The sequence below is a fragment of the Triturus cristatus genome, chromosome 1_2, assembly GCF_964204655.1.
Source record: "Triturus cristatus chromosome 1_2, aTriCri1.1, whole genome shotgun sequence".
Lineage (NCBI taxonomy): Eukaryota > Metazoa > Chordata > Amphibia > Caudata > Salamandridae > Triturus > Triturus cristatus.
The window spans coordinates 1058528450-1058544506 of record NC_140580.1 but is presented as its reverse complement, the minus strand read 5'-3'; the positions used below and the strand labels follow the sequence as shown (position 1 = coordinate 1058544506).

Sequence of the window (16057 nt, the reverse complement as noted above, 5' to 3'; positions counted from 1 at the left end):
CACGAGTTTCTCTTACTGCAGACACGACATGTTCATTCAGCGCGTCAGGCAGGCTTTCACTTTCACTTTCCAAGCAATAGGTCTTGCATTTACAAGAGTTTCAGCCATTGTCATTGTCATTTACAATGTCAATAATTTAAACTCTCGCAAATGCGAGACCTATTACATTGCAAATGCTTGTTCTAAGTGACGCTGCTTGTTGGTCACTTACTTTTTTTATACAATTATGCTGATATAGCGACCCGAGTTTGTGAGACATATGCAGCCTGATGCATATTCCTACCAGTCCAGCCTCCCTGCTCTCCTCTTCCTATATACTTAACTATGCTTCAGTCGTGTTCTTTGCTGTCGGATAAAGTCGTTATGGTCAGCTTTTCTAAATTTTAACTTAGAAAATGTATTTCAATATCTAGAGACCGCCATTGCCAAAGCAAAAGAAAGTCGCCGATGGTTGTCTGCAGCACAGCCTCCTTACCATGACTGGATGACTCGTATCCACACACCACTTGAGAGTGTGTGTGTCTGGTCCACCGGTCTCCTTCGTGTGCTGCATCTCACCCACCAAACACAAGCAGAACCCCACGCATGATCTGTGGTGCTCTCTTCCACGTATGCCTCTCCTTCTCTCACCCAGCTTTATTTTTATTTTCTATCCCAAACCACCCCAGTCTTCTCCTCCAGATAATCTGTTGCTCCTTCACCCCTCACATGCATTTACATTTTTTGTGCACTTTTTTTTTTTTTTTTTGGAAGGCCCGGCAGCTGCCATTGGCTTCCGGGAACTCCTGCATCAAACGTGCTTTTATGTACTAAGAATTTTTATGTATCAAAAGATATAAGTAGTCTCCACCACCTTTGATTGGTCAATTTTAAAAAAAGGAAAATGGTGCCCGCGTCATTCAGTAGGTGCAGATGTGCAGTGATTCGCGCTCGCACCTCCAGAGTGAGGCGACTGGCGATAGCAGCTGCATCATGGCAGCTTTTTTTTCCATTTGTTTTCTGCCGATGCTCTGCAGCAACGGCAGAAAGTATTAGCAAACGCAATAGGTCCAAACATACATAACGGAATAGATTTGACATGGATATGCATCCCTGCAGATAGAATTGCAACAGAGCACTTAATTAGTGCCACATTAAAAACATTCTCTCCTCAAAATGCATAAATTATCCATTTGGGTATTGAAATCAGTTAGGTGATCCAGTGTCGCAGGTTCTGACAGTCACTTCTTACATTTCCAACTATCAGTCTTTTCCCTTTAGTCCTCGTTATTGTGTACTCTGTTATAAGTGTGTAATTTATACTACTCATGGAGTTACGTTGAATGGTCAGCAAGTAACCCTTCGGTCTGCCTTTTGTAACCAGAAGGTGCAGGCGACCAGGGCACTTCACTGGTTGCACAAGTGTTTACTTGTTGCCAATGCAGAGATAGAGCATACAACTAGCATAGGTAATAGCCATGCTTATCAGCAAGAAAGGAAAAGCTCCTGTGAGGTTTACTCAAGCTTAATTGGCACAAAACCCACAAGCAGGCAGATTAAACATCAGTGAAGTCAAATGCTGAATATGTAAGGAAATCCCTCACTGACCTCTGAAGCTTCTGCTCAGTTGAATAAACCATTTGGAAGCAAGAAGAGAAGAATCATTTCATGGTATAAGACACGCACAGCTGCTGCCAGCCTACAGACCAATACAATGAGCCGATTGTTAAACCTTAGAGCCAAGCGCTGTAAAAAATCAAAGAAAGCCAATATAAGACATTGGACCTAATGCGGACAGAATTAACTACCAACCTGGACAGAAACACTAGATCCTCTCACAAGCAATTACAAGTCCTTTGGCTTATTATAATTAACCTGGTAATTAACTGATTAGGAAGCAGGTTATCTCCAATTGAGTCTTGATTAAAACATTATAAAAGGCTACTGCATTGGAAAAAAAGAAAGCAGAAAATACTGCGAGATAAAACATTTAATGAGTCCTGATTCAATGTACTTTGAGATGTGAAATAGTCCCTCAAGGCTCAAGCATTGCAAAGCAGGCACTGTGTAGGAGGTGGAATGATACATCAACCATCCAATGGCAGGGATTGAGAGAGAACTACTCCTCTGGGTGGAGCCAAAGCCTGCTATATGTATATTTTTTAGAATTAGAACTGCACTGTCAAGCTAATCCTAAAAAGGCTGACGTGAGTATAATCGTATGCGTTACCATGACAGTGTAAAAGGTGGTGCACAAATCAAAGTAGAAGAAACCTTCTCAAAAGCCAAACTAAACAAAGTATAAAAACATTCCTTAATAAGTCAGCGGATACGGTCAAAGAGATTGCTAGGTTTTTTTAAACATCATCAACTCCCTGCAGTTAAAAACAGAGAACAAGCGATTAATGAACAACAAAGACAGGTAGGCAGTGTGAAGCAGTAAAGTGAGTGTCGATAAACCAGGACAAAATATTTCTGGGAACCCAAGATACCAGTTAGATCTGCTGGGAGGCCAGACACGAAACTTGAGACTACAATAAACTCGTAGATGTGTCTCATTGTCCCTCAAGTGTCACGTGACTCAGTCATCAGAGAATGCTGGCTCCAATCCTGCACTCACTGTTTAAGAGTCAATGTCTTCATGTGGGGCGGTCTAATTAGTTCACTTGCAAGTAACTTAGACTATAACTCTTTGAAAACATTAGGTTGTTAATCAAATCCACTGGACTGCAAAGTGTTCTTGATGACCTGGCACTGATAGGTAGCCTTACTTTGGTAGTCATGGATCGCCTTTGGAATCTTACAAGTATTTAGTTATGCAGTACAATATCCTTGGTGCAACAACATCAACTGTTGCATGTCTGAACACTTATAAGCTCCCAAAGGTGAGACCTATTAGCTATGCCAAAGCTTGTTACTCATGCAATCACATTCAAATTCAGGATGTGCAATACACTAATGTTTAATTTAATAAAATAAAATGTTGCTCCATATATTAAGAATTTAGGCCACATACAAGGGACCGATGACGACTGACAACTCTAAATTCACCAAAGGCAATTGTCGTCAGGGTGGGGTGCACAAAGGTTTCTAAGATTATGCTCATAAATGATCGCTTTTAATAATTACCTCCCAATGCAGTGATATATTCTGATGTGCTTAGGTAAAACGCTTCTATGTGTTAAACACACTTGAATTTTTGAAGAGGTTTTTTGATATTTTTACTGATGTTTGTTGCATGCTTTACATATCAACTATTTTTAAGGCTCGGCTCGCACACGGGCTTGCAGAACCAAGCCAGACCCTTGGCTCGGCTTCGGCTCTGCCTCTTAACTTGTTAGCTCGCTCACCACTAGGTATGATAGTTATATATAACCTTACAGATTACATGTAGTAAGGTTTCGTCATGCAGCAAGAGGAAAAATAATTATTTAGGTTTAGAAGCGCTGCACAGTTTAATTTTAAGATGATCTTATTGGCATCACTTTTTTACTTTAACAAAAAACAAGAAACGCTACAGAAATCCATAGTGTTAAAAATGTTATGATTTAGTAAGCTTTGAAAAGGCGTGACATAGCAAACTGGAAACTTGGAAACTCTGGGGACATTACTGTAAAACCAGCAAAGCTTGGTTCCTAAGAGTTTTTTGGGAAGCACTGTTGGGTGTTGGGGGGGTGGTGGGAGATGGGTGGCGGTTACAGTTGCAACAATCATCTGAAGTCCCATCACAGAAAGCACATAAGTGTTGCCGGAGAAGTGGCGCAATTCCCACACGAACCTTCTCGAACACATATACATCCTCGGAAGCTCGAGAAGCGGCATACCGCTGGGGGCATCACACACTACAAAAGTCACTGAATTATGTAAAGCTCCCACATCAACAATTGGAACCATACAACGTTCAGGTCTGTCTGGCGAGTTATTAAAAAATGAGAGAATGGAAGCCAGAGGGCGTGGAAGGATGCACATGGAGAGATTGGAAGCCAGAGGGTGTGGATGGGTGCACATAGAGAGACTGGAAGCCAGAGGGTGTGGATGGTTGCACAAAGAGAGACTGAAGCCAGAGGGCGTGGATGGATGCACATGGAGAGATTGGAAGCCAGAGGGTGTGGATGGGTGCACATAGAGAGACTGGAAGCCAGAGGGTGTGGATGGGTGCACAAAGAGAGACTGAAGCCAGAGGGCGTGGATGGATGCACATGGAGAGATTGGAAGCCAGAGGGCGTGGATGGATGCACATGGAGAGATTGGAAGCCAGAGGGTGTGGATGGGTGCACATAGAGAGACTGGAAGCCAGAGGGATGTGGATGGGTGCACATGGAGAGAATGGAAGCCAGGGGGCGTGGATGGGTGCACATGGAGAGATTGGAAGCCAGAGGGCGTGGTTGGATGCACATAGAGAGACTGGAAGACAGGGGGCGTGGATGGGTGCTCATAGAGAGACTGGAAGCCAGAGGGCTTGGATGGGTGCACATAGAGAGACTGGAAGCCAGAGGGCGAGGATGGGTGCACATAGAGAGAATGGAAGCCAGGGGGCGTGGATGGGTGCACATGGTGAGATTGGAAGCCAGAGGGCGTGGTTGGATGCACATAGAGAGACTGGAAGACAGGGGGCGTGGATGGGTGCTCATAGAGAGACTGGAAGCCAGAGGGCTTGGATGGGTGCACATAGAGAGACTGGAAGCCAGAGGGCGAGGATGGGTGCACATAGAGAGAATGGAAGCCATGGGGCGTGGATGGGTGCACATGGAGAGATTGGAAGCCAGAGGGTGTGGTTGGATGCACATAGAGAGACTGGAAGCCAGAGGGTGTGGATGGGTGCTCATAGAGAGACTGGAAGCCAGAGGGCGAGGATGGGTGCACATAGAGAGAATGGAAGCCAGGGGGCGTGGATGGGTGCACATGGAGAGATTGGAAGCCAGAGGGTGTGGTTGGATGCACATAGAGAGACTGGAAGACAGGGGGCGTGGATGGGTGCTCATAGAGAGACTGGAAGCCAGAGGGCGTGGATGGGTGCACATAGAGAGACTGGAAGCCAGAGGGTGTGGATGGGTGCTCATAGAGAGACTGGAAGCCAGAGGGTGTGGATGGGTGCACATAGACAGACTGGAATCTACTCGTTCAGGTTGAGAATGTAATGATGTAGCATTAAAAAAAAAACAGACAGCTGCTTATAGTGCACAAATAAAGGTATTCTCTACAGAAGGGGCGAAAGTGCACCTTTGGGGCTTTTGAATCTGTTTCCATATGATCAGAATGCTCAGATAAAGGGCAACAGGGTAAAATAGGTTGGGATAGGGCGAAAAATCAAAGAACGCACTGTTGCCAGTTAAGTAAATTGACGAAATGTTAAAATGCCTGAATGGAAATTGAATGGGCAGATAAAGGACTAGAATGGGTTGATACTTGTTGGAATGCGTGATAAAGGGTTGGAATGTACTGATGCAGGTTAGAACGTGATGATAAATGTTTAGAATGAAGAGTTATAATTCTGCTATGCAGGTTGGAATGTGCAGTCGACTGAAGTGAGCCATGCAGGTTGGGAGGAATGTGCCGACTAAAGCGAATGAATGCACTCATAGGGGTAGGAATGCACTGAGTAAAGGTTAGAATGCACTCATATGAGTTGGAATGTGCTGATTAAAAGTTGGTCAGAAATGGATGACGTAATGGGGGAAAGGAAACTCCTCATAAAGGGTTAGAATGCACTGAAATGGGTTGGGATGTGCTGATTAAAAGTTGTTCTGAAACGGGTGCAGTAATGGGGAAAGGGAAGTCGTCATAAATTATTAGAATGCACTGATATGGGTTGGGTTGTCTTCATCAAAGTTTGGAAGGAATGATGCAATTTGAGAAGGAATATGCTGATTAAATAGCTATAATGAACTGTTAAACCCTAGAACGTGCTGGGAGAAGGGTTAAAATGTACTTCGTAGGGTTGGTGTGTGCTGAATAAAGGTTACACTGAAGAAAGATGTCGTTTGACAATTAATGTTCTGACAAAAGGTTAGTATGGGATGATACTGTGTGGAATGACCTGCTAAAGTCTTACAAAGACTAATGAAGGGTGGAATGGGTGCACGAAGGGCGTGAACGTATGTTGATAGATCGAAGGGTGAGGGTGGCGGCTATAGGAAGCGAGCACGATGATGAATGGCTGAAATTCAGTAACGCCCTGGAACAGGTGGGGGAGTACAGCGTAGACATCAGAATGCACGGATTTCAGTGAGGAAGACTTATTAAGTCTTACAAAGGAAAGTGTTGCTAAAGCTCACGCAAGGCATCACCACAATTCAGAAGTGCTAATGACAGGTGAGGAAGGACATTAAGTAATGGAATGTCCAATGGAAGGGCTAGATGAGCCGAACAATATGGCCGGTGCTGGTAAAAGTTTTGAGAGCAGGAAACAGGTTACACATGTACTGGCATATTTGCACTGCACGGATGCAGATTGGATGTGCACTAGTACAGAGTCGTAGTTTGGAGATATATTGTGATAAAGCACTGATTACGGTAAGAGGGCGCTTGCCTAGAGTGAGGATATATCACCGCAGCACCGCTGCGGCGTCGCTAGTTACAGACATCTCCGGCCCTGACTGCACTTCATTTTGAAAATATAAAGACCGAAGCTGGAAATGAATGTACTCTCTATTAAACAGAAGCCTCGAATACAACTATAAAAGTCACCAAGGATGATTGAAGCCTAAATTGAAAAACAAGCAATAACCGCGCGGCCGTGAAAGTGACACAGGCTCGCAAAAGTGAAAGGAAAAATGATGGCGGCTGCGCGCGCACGCTTGCGTGAACGCAAGCGCTAGGTCACCAGGCAGCACTTTGAAAACCCCGATACTAAATGTCTCGGAGAAGCACATGTGCTAGCTCAGCGAGACCTAAAAAGGAGGACTGTTGAGAGAGTATTGGATGGGGGGGTGGTCACCAAGTTTACATGCTGTACCCCTAAATAAAGAATCACCGTATACCTCAGAAATGCGTGCTGTTCGTTATTGAAGTTGTGACACGACACCCGGACCCAGCAAAAACATCTATTATGGCAACATTAAAGTCTTGATGAAGGTGCACGTCATCAGGTAGGATTGGGCGTAATTCAAATTAGGCCTGATTGGCTGGTGATGTGGTCCATTGAGTTGTCAGGCCCGTACTTGCCCATTGGCTGGAAATGGTGACGCTTTTTCAAAGCAAACACAAAAAGGTGTTAGACGGAATGCTGAAACTTTTCAACCACTCACCCCCAGTCAATGGATGTGGGTTTCATCCATCGTTCTTTTGCTTACTATGCCACCCCTATTTGGACCCAGCCATATGCAAATCAGTCTTGACCCTGCTCCTCACGGGAAAAGTCTGGCTCGAACTGACAGGGCAGGTCCTCACTGGACCGAAAACGTCTTTCAGTGCACCAGATACCAAGGCTACTAGACTGGAATCCACCACCTCGTGCCTATTTAATCGACTACTAGACACACCCTGACCATTTATCTCTCTCCTGCAGATTTCCTGCTTTCTCCCTTTGTGGCAGTTTTTCTACATTTCTCTTCCTTCTTCTTTCCCTTTGTGTGTTTTTCCCTCTCTTGCTCTTTAGAAATGTTTGATGAGGAAATCATTGATCATGATTGATTGATTGAAGTTTCGGTCCCCAAGCATAAGTGCCAGTAGGCCCCACCCTCTCTGATTAAGCACTGCTCAGTGGCGGCTCCTCCGTTACGGCAAAGGAGTGTCGCTCCACTGCTTTTAAGCAGTGCAAATAAAGGAAACATAAAATAATAACTTTGAGTTATTATCATTTTATGTTTCCATGCTGCTTTGCGGGCAGGCGAGGCTGCTCTGCTCTCGGAGCAGGGCTGGGGAGGAGTGGTTTGCCCACTCCTAAGTGCACAATGACTGTTTGGCCGGTCCTCTGGGACCGTCCAAACAGTCATGCACACTTTCCCGGGTCTCCATGCAGGCTGCATTACAGCCCGCCTGGAGAACAAGCCCAGGCCCCTATTCCCTGGCGGAGCGTCGAACCGCGATGCTCAGACTAATCACAATGCTGCATTGTAGCTTTATGATTGGTCAGGGGAGCCTGGGTGCTTACCAATCACAATGCTGCATTTCAGCATTGTGATTGGTCAGGGGAGCCTGCCTGTGTTTCCTGTTCCTGGAGGTAGACAGAGGAGAACAGGAGCAGAGACCTGGGACTCGGCGGCAAGGTAAGTGTTTATTTTTTTCATTTTTTTTACATTGCCCCCCACCCCTGCGAGCTGTGCTGGCTGTCACTGGCACTGCTTTGTGTGCTTTCAGCCAGCTTCCATTCCTTGACCTGTTTTTGTCTCTTTCACGTTTTTGTTGCGCCCACTGAGGTATATGGCATGGGACAATGGGTCAGCTCAACTCCGCCATTGGCTGACATCTTTGAGAATGATGGCATTCTGCTCTTGCACAGGGAGCACATCTGCACCCAAAGTAGTTCTCTTCAGTGCCAGGGACTAATATGGCAATGTGTGCTTCTGAAAAAAAAAAAAAATCCTTTTAGCCACTGTTTGTTTTCATTTAGACTGACGGGCAACTGGCAGCTCACCAACAATAAAAAAAAAAATTATTTAGACCGACGGGCAACTGGCAGTTACCCAACAATTAAAATTTGCAAAACACCTGACAGAACAAAGAACCAAGCAGTGGCACAGCCCAAAGGTCTGCCGTCCAATGCCAGAGCAATTGTTGTTTTTTGAAGCTTGTTATAATACTTTTTTTTGCTTCGAATACGTCTCTCCAAATAACTTGGCAACTACTGTACAATGTTTCAGGGTATTCATGTTTACGGTTCCCAATCTCTCTATCCCATCTCTTGCTCGTTTTATATCCATAAATATTCTCTGAGTCACTTTTCCTTGCTCTATATTGACCTTTCCCAAATCAAGGATGTCGCGCTTTTCACCCTACCCCCACCTCCTCACTGGCTCTCACAGGTTCTGGTTTCCACCAACATGTGTATTTTGATTTTTGAATCCTAGTTATCAATAAACAAAAACATGGAGTGTATTTCATTTCATTTCAGCATTTAACTCCTCAGCCATGATCCCTTTTTAACTACATGCCACCGTCATGACGGTGCAGTGAAGTATATGATCTCCGTCGACATGTGTTGTAACCAGGAGGCCAAACCTTTGACTCTTGCCAAGGCCAACTCAGCATTCCATCTTTCCGGGGTTTCTAAACTGAGTGCCAATAAGTTGGATAGAAGTAATAGTGTTTTCTGCAATGCTTAACGATAGCAACATTGGGATGTGAAGCTCTGTTTTCCTTTTTTTTTAATGTCCGCCCCTTCACACAGGGACCTTATCCTCATGCATCACCATCTTAGGCATCCGCTTTTTTCCATTTTTCAATCTCCATCACACAAACTTCAGCTTTTTTTTTATGTCTCCTTCTCTTGGCCAGTCAGGTGAATATAATCTTGCCACCACACCAGGTGGACAGCCACAGCCCGTGAAGGTAAGAGCGGTGGGGCCGGATGGAAATCTGTCGAAACCCACCCTCCCCCACCTGGCCACACCGCTCTTACCTGTACGGGCTGCGGCTGCAGGTGGACCTTAGTAAACTTGGTAGTTTGTCTAGCCAATCACAGGGATTCCCAGCCATCTGGCCTTGGCCATCTATCTCGCCACCATTACACTCTTAGATCTTTTTATTTTCTGTCACAGAGCTATTTTTCCACTCTTCCATTCATCATGAAACTCAGCTCTCTATTTGTTTTCTCTTCACAACATCCGGTCCACACACGAGGATAAAGGTGTCCAAAGGACACATATTGCCCCCAGGCACACACATACCCATTACCAATGGCTGCCACTAGGTTTGGATTCTCTGCCTGATGACCAGTGTCCCACACCAAACATGGGATCTGCGTTTTCCAACTCAGGAAATGGCCGTGCACCTGGCCGTTTACCTGGTCACTCTTGACATCCTGTGACAGACCTCCGGCACTATCTGATGACAGGCCCTCTAGCCCAAGCCTTCAAACCCTTTGTCCAAACATTCTTATATAAAAAACATTAAGCTGATCCCCTGCAATAGGTTTATCAATTAGGTTGGGCCTTCAAACCCATGGAACTATGGCGCCTCAACCCTACTAAGCCAAGAGGCCAGTATCATTCGAGGCCCAGCTACCATCCTGGACAGAGTACAAAAACACTTCATCTCACTTTACGGGATGACCTGCCGATCAGTGCTGACTCCACCGTGCCAGCTGTGCTTTTCTTCTTTTGCTCAGTGGGGGACGTATTAACACTGCCCCACTCAACACATTAACAACCAGCATGAAAGCCGGCAGACGACCTACAGTCACAACACTTAACTCCCTCAAATCTTGCACCTAACAGTCCCAAACCAAGCCATTCTTCTTCATACTGTCCCCGGGGTCTCCACTCTCACCCATCGTACTCCTCATGCGTGTGTGTGCACATCAAGACCCCACAACCTCACTTTACATTCTTGTACTGACGAGTTGCAAATCTATCTCGGATAACGGGCTGATCAGTAAAGAGAACTTGACCTGAGCGAGTTGTGTATAGCACACAGTGCAGTCACCACACTGGCCCTGGATTTAAAGAGAGATCTTTTTGACTCAGCACTGTGCCTATCCACTGACGACTGAAGAGGGACAGAGACCACTTCCATATCAAACCAGTCACCAGAACCAACTCTTTCCCGTTACCTATCCAATCCCCTGGTGCCACCCCTAACTCTATCTCAGAAGCAGGGCTACAAACTCTAAAACAGCCACCTACGCGTCCCCAGGAAGACCCACCTACCGCATACACACATCAAGCCTTTCCGTTACTCACCTCCATGACTGACCGATGGTGGCAAATGTTGTTCACCTACTAGACATGCAGCAGATATCGGATCTTCTCGTGGTCTCTGCATCAGTCAATCAGAAGGATTAGTTTTGTGTCTTTCTCTCTGGCATTCGGTGTTTTAAGTTGTCCTCATCTTCTGAGTACTTGCTCCGCTCCCCCGATTTATCTTCTACTAGGAATAGTGATGTTAGTGAGTGGTCACTCCTTGCACAACCGGCATCCTTACTCCATCTTTATCTGACCACCCACTTATTGCATCTTTTAGTTCATATATTGCAGAGTACACTTGAAATATTTTTACCATAAACCATCCTGGGTTGTTAAACAGTTGGACTTGCTGGATTCTATGAACATGGGCTGAAGAGATATTCAGGTTTTAATCTTTGTTTTTTAATACAATGGAAAGCCTCGTATTTATTTCCGCGCTTTGATGCGCTACAATATCTGGACGTTTGAAGTTGCTAAATTCCAGGAAACGGGGGTCCAATTCCGATTATAGCATTTGTGATTCACTCTGTGTAGTTTTGGAACACTGTAACATTTTCATCTTGCAAACTCTCTCGGTGACAATGCCTTTATGTCATTTTCTGCTTATATCCTGCCGAAAGCTTGATTTTCATACCTTGCTCTTGATTCTTGAAAGGTCACAGCTGAAGGTCGCTGCTGCACACACTCTGGCACTGACCTTCCTCAGCACGCATGAGCGGCTTTCATTCGAACTTGTCTCCCCCGCCACAGACCATTAAAAAAAATCCTCTATACGACTCTGTGTCTCAGATGAGTGTCTTTTACTGGGTAAAGCAAAGCGAGACACACACAGAGCCATAGAGGGGCTTTGCAACCTTGAAAGAACAGATGGAATTGGCGGAGCGTTTCATCTCCACATTGAATGAATGAATGAAATGTTTCTAAAGTACAAATCCGGCACCCTCTGGTGAAATGGTGCCATCCTCCGCTTCCCCCGCCCAAGACCTTTATTTTTAATACTGCCAGGCCTGGTCCTCCCTGAACTGTGTACACACAATTATAGCTACCCGAGAGTTGTAATCAATTACATTACGTACCCGTGTCCCTAGTAGCACTACTTAATCGGAGTGTTGGGCATGTCAAAAAATGTGAAGGGCTGTCCTCACACACCACCATCCTCAGATTAAGGAAAGAAAATGTGTTTTTCATAGCATTTCATAGGGACTGATAATTGTGTCATGTACTTGCGGCTGAGTGGGGGTCGCGTAGCAATTTTTGCATTCAGTAAATGCAGGCACGACTGGTCTGCATTCAGTAAATGCAGGCACGACTGGTCAGCATTCAGTAAATGCAGGCACGACTGGTGAGCAGTCAGTAAATGCAGGCACGACTGGTGAGCAGTCAGTAAATGCAGGCACGACTGGTCAGCATTCAGTAAATGCAGGCACGACTGGTCAGCATTCAGTAAATGCAGGCACGACTGGTGAGCAGTCAGTAAATGCAGGCACGACTGGTGAGCAGTCAGTAAATGCAGGCACGACTGGTCAGCATTCATTAAATGCAGGCACGACTGGTCAGCATTCATTAAATGCAGGCACGACTGGTCAGCATTCAGTAAATGCAGGCATGACTGGTCAGCAGTCAGTAAATGCAGGCATGACAGGCCACGCTCCTTCTGGTCTTGTAAATAATTGTACTGTTTTGATGTTAGTCATACAACTACTGGTCTTATATGAATATTAAAAATGGTTGTGATTTATATAATCCCGTATGTGTTGAGTATTTTTAATATGTAAACAGAGGGTTATTTGCCGAGTCAACATGAGTTTATTGAAGCTTTAGCTAGAGAATTAGCAAAGTGAAGCTTAGAGTGTACGTTCGTCATGTTTTTTTTAATTAAAAAAACAGACATCTCATTCATGCACATGGAAAATGTGACACATTTTATCCTCACAATATACATTTTCCAATGAGTTAGCACCTTATACCAGACCCAGAACCTCAAATGTCATCGCACATGCAGGAACTGCTAAGCATCAAAAGATCCTGCTTGCAGCTTTCTTAAGATCTCTGCATGCCAGGTTTCACACTAGTGGTTCTGGTTTAGAGTTGAATGTTTTCAACACCTAGTATTTCGAACACAAAAAAGGAATTTGTTGTCAGTCTTAGCTTTTTGTTGGGAAGTGGTGGTGCAGTGGAGTTTGGAGCGTCAAGGGCTTTACCACTGTTGTAGTTGAGGATGTTTGATGTCTTCCCCTTCCCTTGAGATGTTAATTTCTAACTTTTCTTCTTCACTGTGCAGCGAGCATGAAGTTGGAGGTGAAAGTGAATATGACCTCGTGCCGCCCGAGGATGAGGCGGATGATATATACGAAGACATCATCAAAATTGAGACTCAGCAACCCATGGTAAGTCCTTAGGGGAAAATTATCCCAGAGAATGGGAGAGACTGGTCTGGCCTGGAATCCTTAAGCATTTCTCTCTTCTTTGCCTAGAAGGATTTCTGTCTGTCTGTAGGTCTTTCTCTGTCCCCAAGTCATCTTTCTCTGTCCCAGAGTTGTCTTTCTCTGTCCCCAAGTCATCTTTCTCTGTCCCAGAGTTGTCTTTCTCTGTCCCCAAGTCATCTTTCTCTGTCCCGATTCACCTTTCTCTGTCCCAGAGTTGTCTTTCTTTGTCCCTAAGTCATCTTTCTGAGTCGTGTTTCTCTGTCGCCGAGTCGTCCTTCACTGTCCCCGAGTCGTCCTTCCCTGTCCCCGAGTCGTCCTTCCCTGTCCCCGAGTCGTCCTTCCCTGTCCCCGAGTCGTCCTTCCCTGTCCCCGAGTCGTCCTTCCCTAGTCGCCCTTCTCTGTCACGAGTCGCCCTTCTCTGTCACGAGTCGTCCTTCTCTGTCATGAGTTGCCCTTCTCTGTCACGAGTCGCCCTTCCCTGTTCCCGAGTCGTCCTTCCCTGTCCCCGAGTCGTCCTTCCCTGTCCCCGAGTCGTCCTTCCCTGTCCCCGAGTCGTCCTTCCCTGTCCCCGAGTCGTCCTTCCCTGTCCCCGAGTCGTCCTTCCCTGTCCCCGAGTCGTCCTTCCCTGTCCCAGAGTCGTCCTTCCCTGTCCCCGAGTCGCCCTTCTCTGTCCCGAGTCGCCCTTCTCTGTCCCGAGTCGCCCTTCTCTGTCCCGAGTCGCCCTTCTCTGTCCCGAGTCGCCCTTGTCTGTCACCCTTCTCTGTCACGAGTCGCCCTTGTCTGTCACCCTTCTCTGTCACGAGTCGCCCTTCTCTGTCACGAGTCGCCCTTCTCTGTCACGAGTCGCCCTTCTCTGTCACGAGTCGCCCTTCTCTGTCACGAGTCGCCCTTCTCTGTCCCTAGTCGCCATACTATAAGGGTAAACATCCAACACAGATGTGTTAGTAAAAGCCATGAAAAGACAATGAGAAAATAGAGACAATAAGCATACCCGTTTTAGTGACACTCAGTGGAGTTGATTGATTACAATTAGATTCAAGGTGGTGTACTATGTTAGTGAGACAGCGATAATGCAGGACTTGACTGACTGCACCGGAGTTTTGTGCTGTAGTAAAAGTTCCCTCCGCTCAGAGTTCTTTGCTGAAGCTCCGTCTGCTTCAGACGTGGTTGTCTTTTTGTCTTTACACAGAGAGCAAGGAGAGGCCCTCAATGCCACGTGTGATGAGTAGAAGTTGGGGGGAGGGGTCAAAGGTTTGCTTGAACCCACAAAAGCATTAATTGATTCCCATTCAGCATCATGCGCCTGGAAGGTACTCTTCTTGTTAAAGAGGAGCTGTTCCAATGCTCTTTGTTAGGATGATGGATGGATGGCCTTATGCAATATGTTAAGGGGGAGGTTATTTGAGCTCTTTGTTTAGAATGTGTTTTGCTGTTGCTCCTTGTTAAGCTCCCTGTGCTGCTTGATTTGGGGATTCCTTTGCTTTTTTATGTAAACAAGCAATACAATGATATCAGAAACATACATGTCAACAGCGCGCTGTAAAACACCAGCCCACGCCAGTATCAGGATCACGAAGGGCTGCCAAGTTATATAAACACATTTAGAATCCAAATATGTTCATGAATATTGTACTTATGCAGACTATCAAAGTCATTAGCAATACCGATGTAATATATGACGTCTCTCAATTCTGTCACTATATCTCAGAGTAGGTACATCCTTCCAGCATGCAAAGATACTCTCCACCCTACCCCAGAAACACCACCGATATCCGCCTCTCGGCCACAGACCATCCTTAACAGGGCCCATCCATCGCTATTTTCTACATCCCGCTGGCCCATGTAGTCATATTGTTCCCCATTGATGTACTCAGTCCAGGTTGGGGGCATCGCGTCCGTTTTGGCTTGAAGTGCAAGTACGATCGTATCCCACTGTGTAATGGAGGTAGAATCTCTTTTTTGTCTGCCTGTAAGCATCACAACCTTTATCTCTACCATGGTCCATTTTAGTAAATCTCACCTCCATACAAGGACACTAGGTGCCCCGGCCGCTTTCCAGTTCCCCGCTATACCTCTTCCTTCCCATCAGCAGTGCCAAGTCTATGAACTGAGATGTGTGTTTAGTCTTCGCCAGTCTGCGGAGCGTGCCCAGCAGGCAGAGCACGAGGGCTATTAGTTAGAAGATGGTTAAGGGGGTCGCAGCTGTGTTCCTTCTTGGGATTTAATAACCACATGCGCCTCATTGAGGCGGTAGACGCCTGTCCTGCTCTTCCTTTGAACCTCTGCTGAGCAAAATCCCAGTCCATAATCCTTATAAATTGGCTTCATGAGCCCTCCTCAGTGAATGACTTTGTAGCTGCAGCCTGCCTTCCAGTAATGAAGGGACTTACAGTCATACTGTTTGGGGTTTATATTTATATGAGGCCACTGGCCGAGGTTGTTCGTCCGTGTGGAGTTAAGATCATCTCCTATGCAGACGACACACAGCTGGTGGTCTCACTGGCACATGAGGCCAACATTCCCATGAGCGGGGGACTCTGTAAATGCCTTGAGGAAGTAAAGAGCTGGATGTCTTCCTCATCACTCAAGCTAAACGGGGACAAGACGGAGCTGATGCTTCTAGGTCCCGCGAATCCTAGCTCCTTCAATTCCCTGTGGCCACCCTGTCTGGGCACCTCCCCAACACCCAAGGACAGCATCAGGAGTCTTGGGGTGTGGCTCGATAAATCCCTGTCATTCGACACACAAGCTACCAAACTTTCCGCCGCCTGTTTTGGCCTTCTTAAAATGCTCAAAAAAAATTCTTCA

General features: G+C 45.9%; 1 protein-coding gene across 1 annotated transcript in view; it reads left to right on the top strand.

The window, feature by feature from the left end:
• The window catches only part of VAV2 (vav guanine nucleotide exchange factor 2), an 805614-nt gene that overhangs the window by 609917 nt on the left and 179640 nt on the right, over positions 1-16057 (top strand). Inside the window, exon 5 of the mRNA XM_085612602.1 lies at positions 13105-13210. Coding sequence (XP_085468728.1) covers positions 13105-13210 — 106 coding nt within the window. The remainder of the gene's footprint in view (positions 1-13104; positions 13211-16057) is intronic.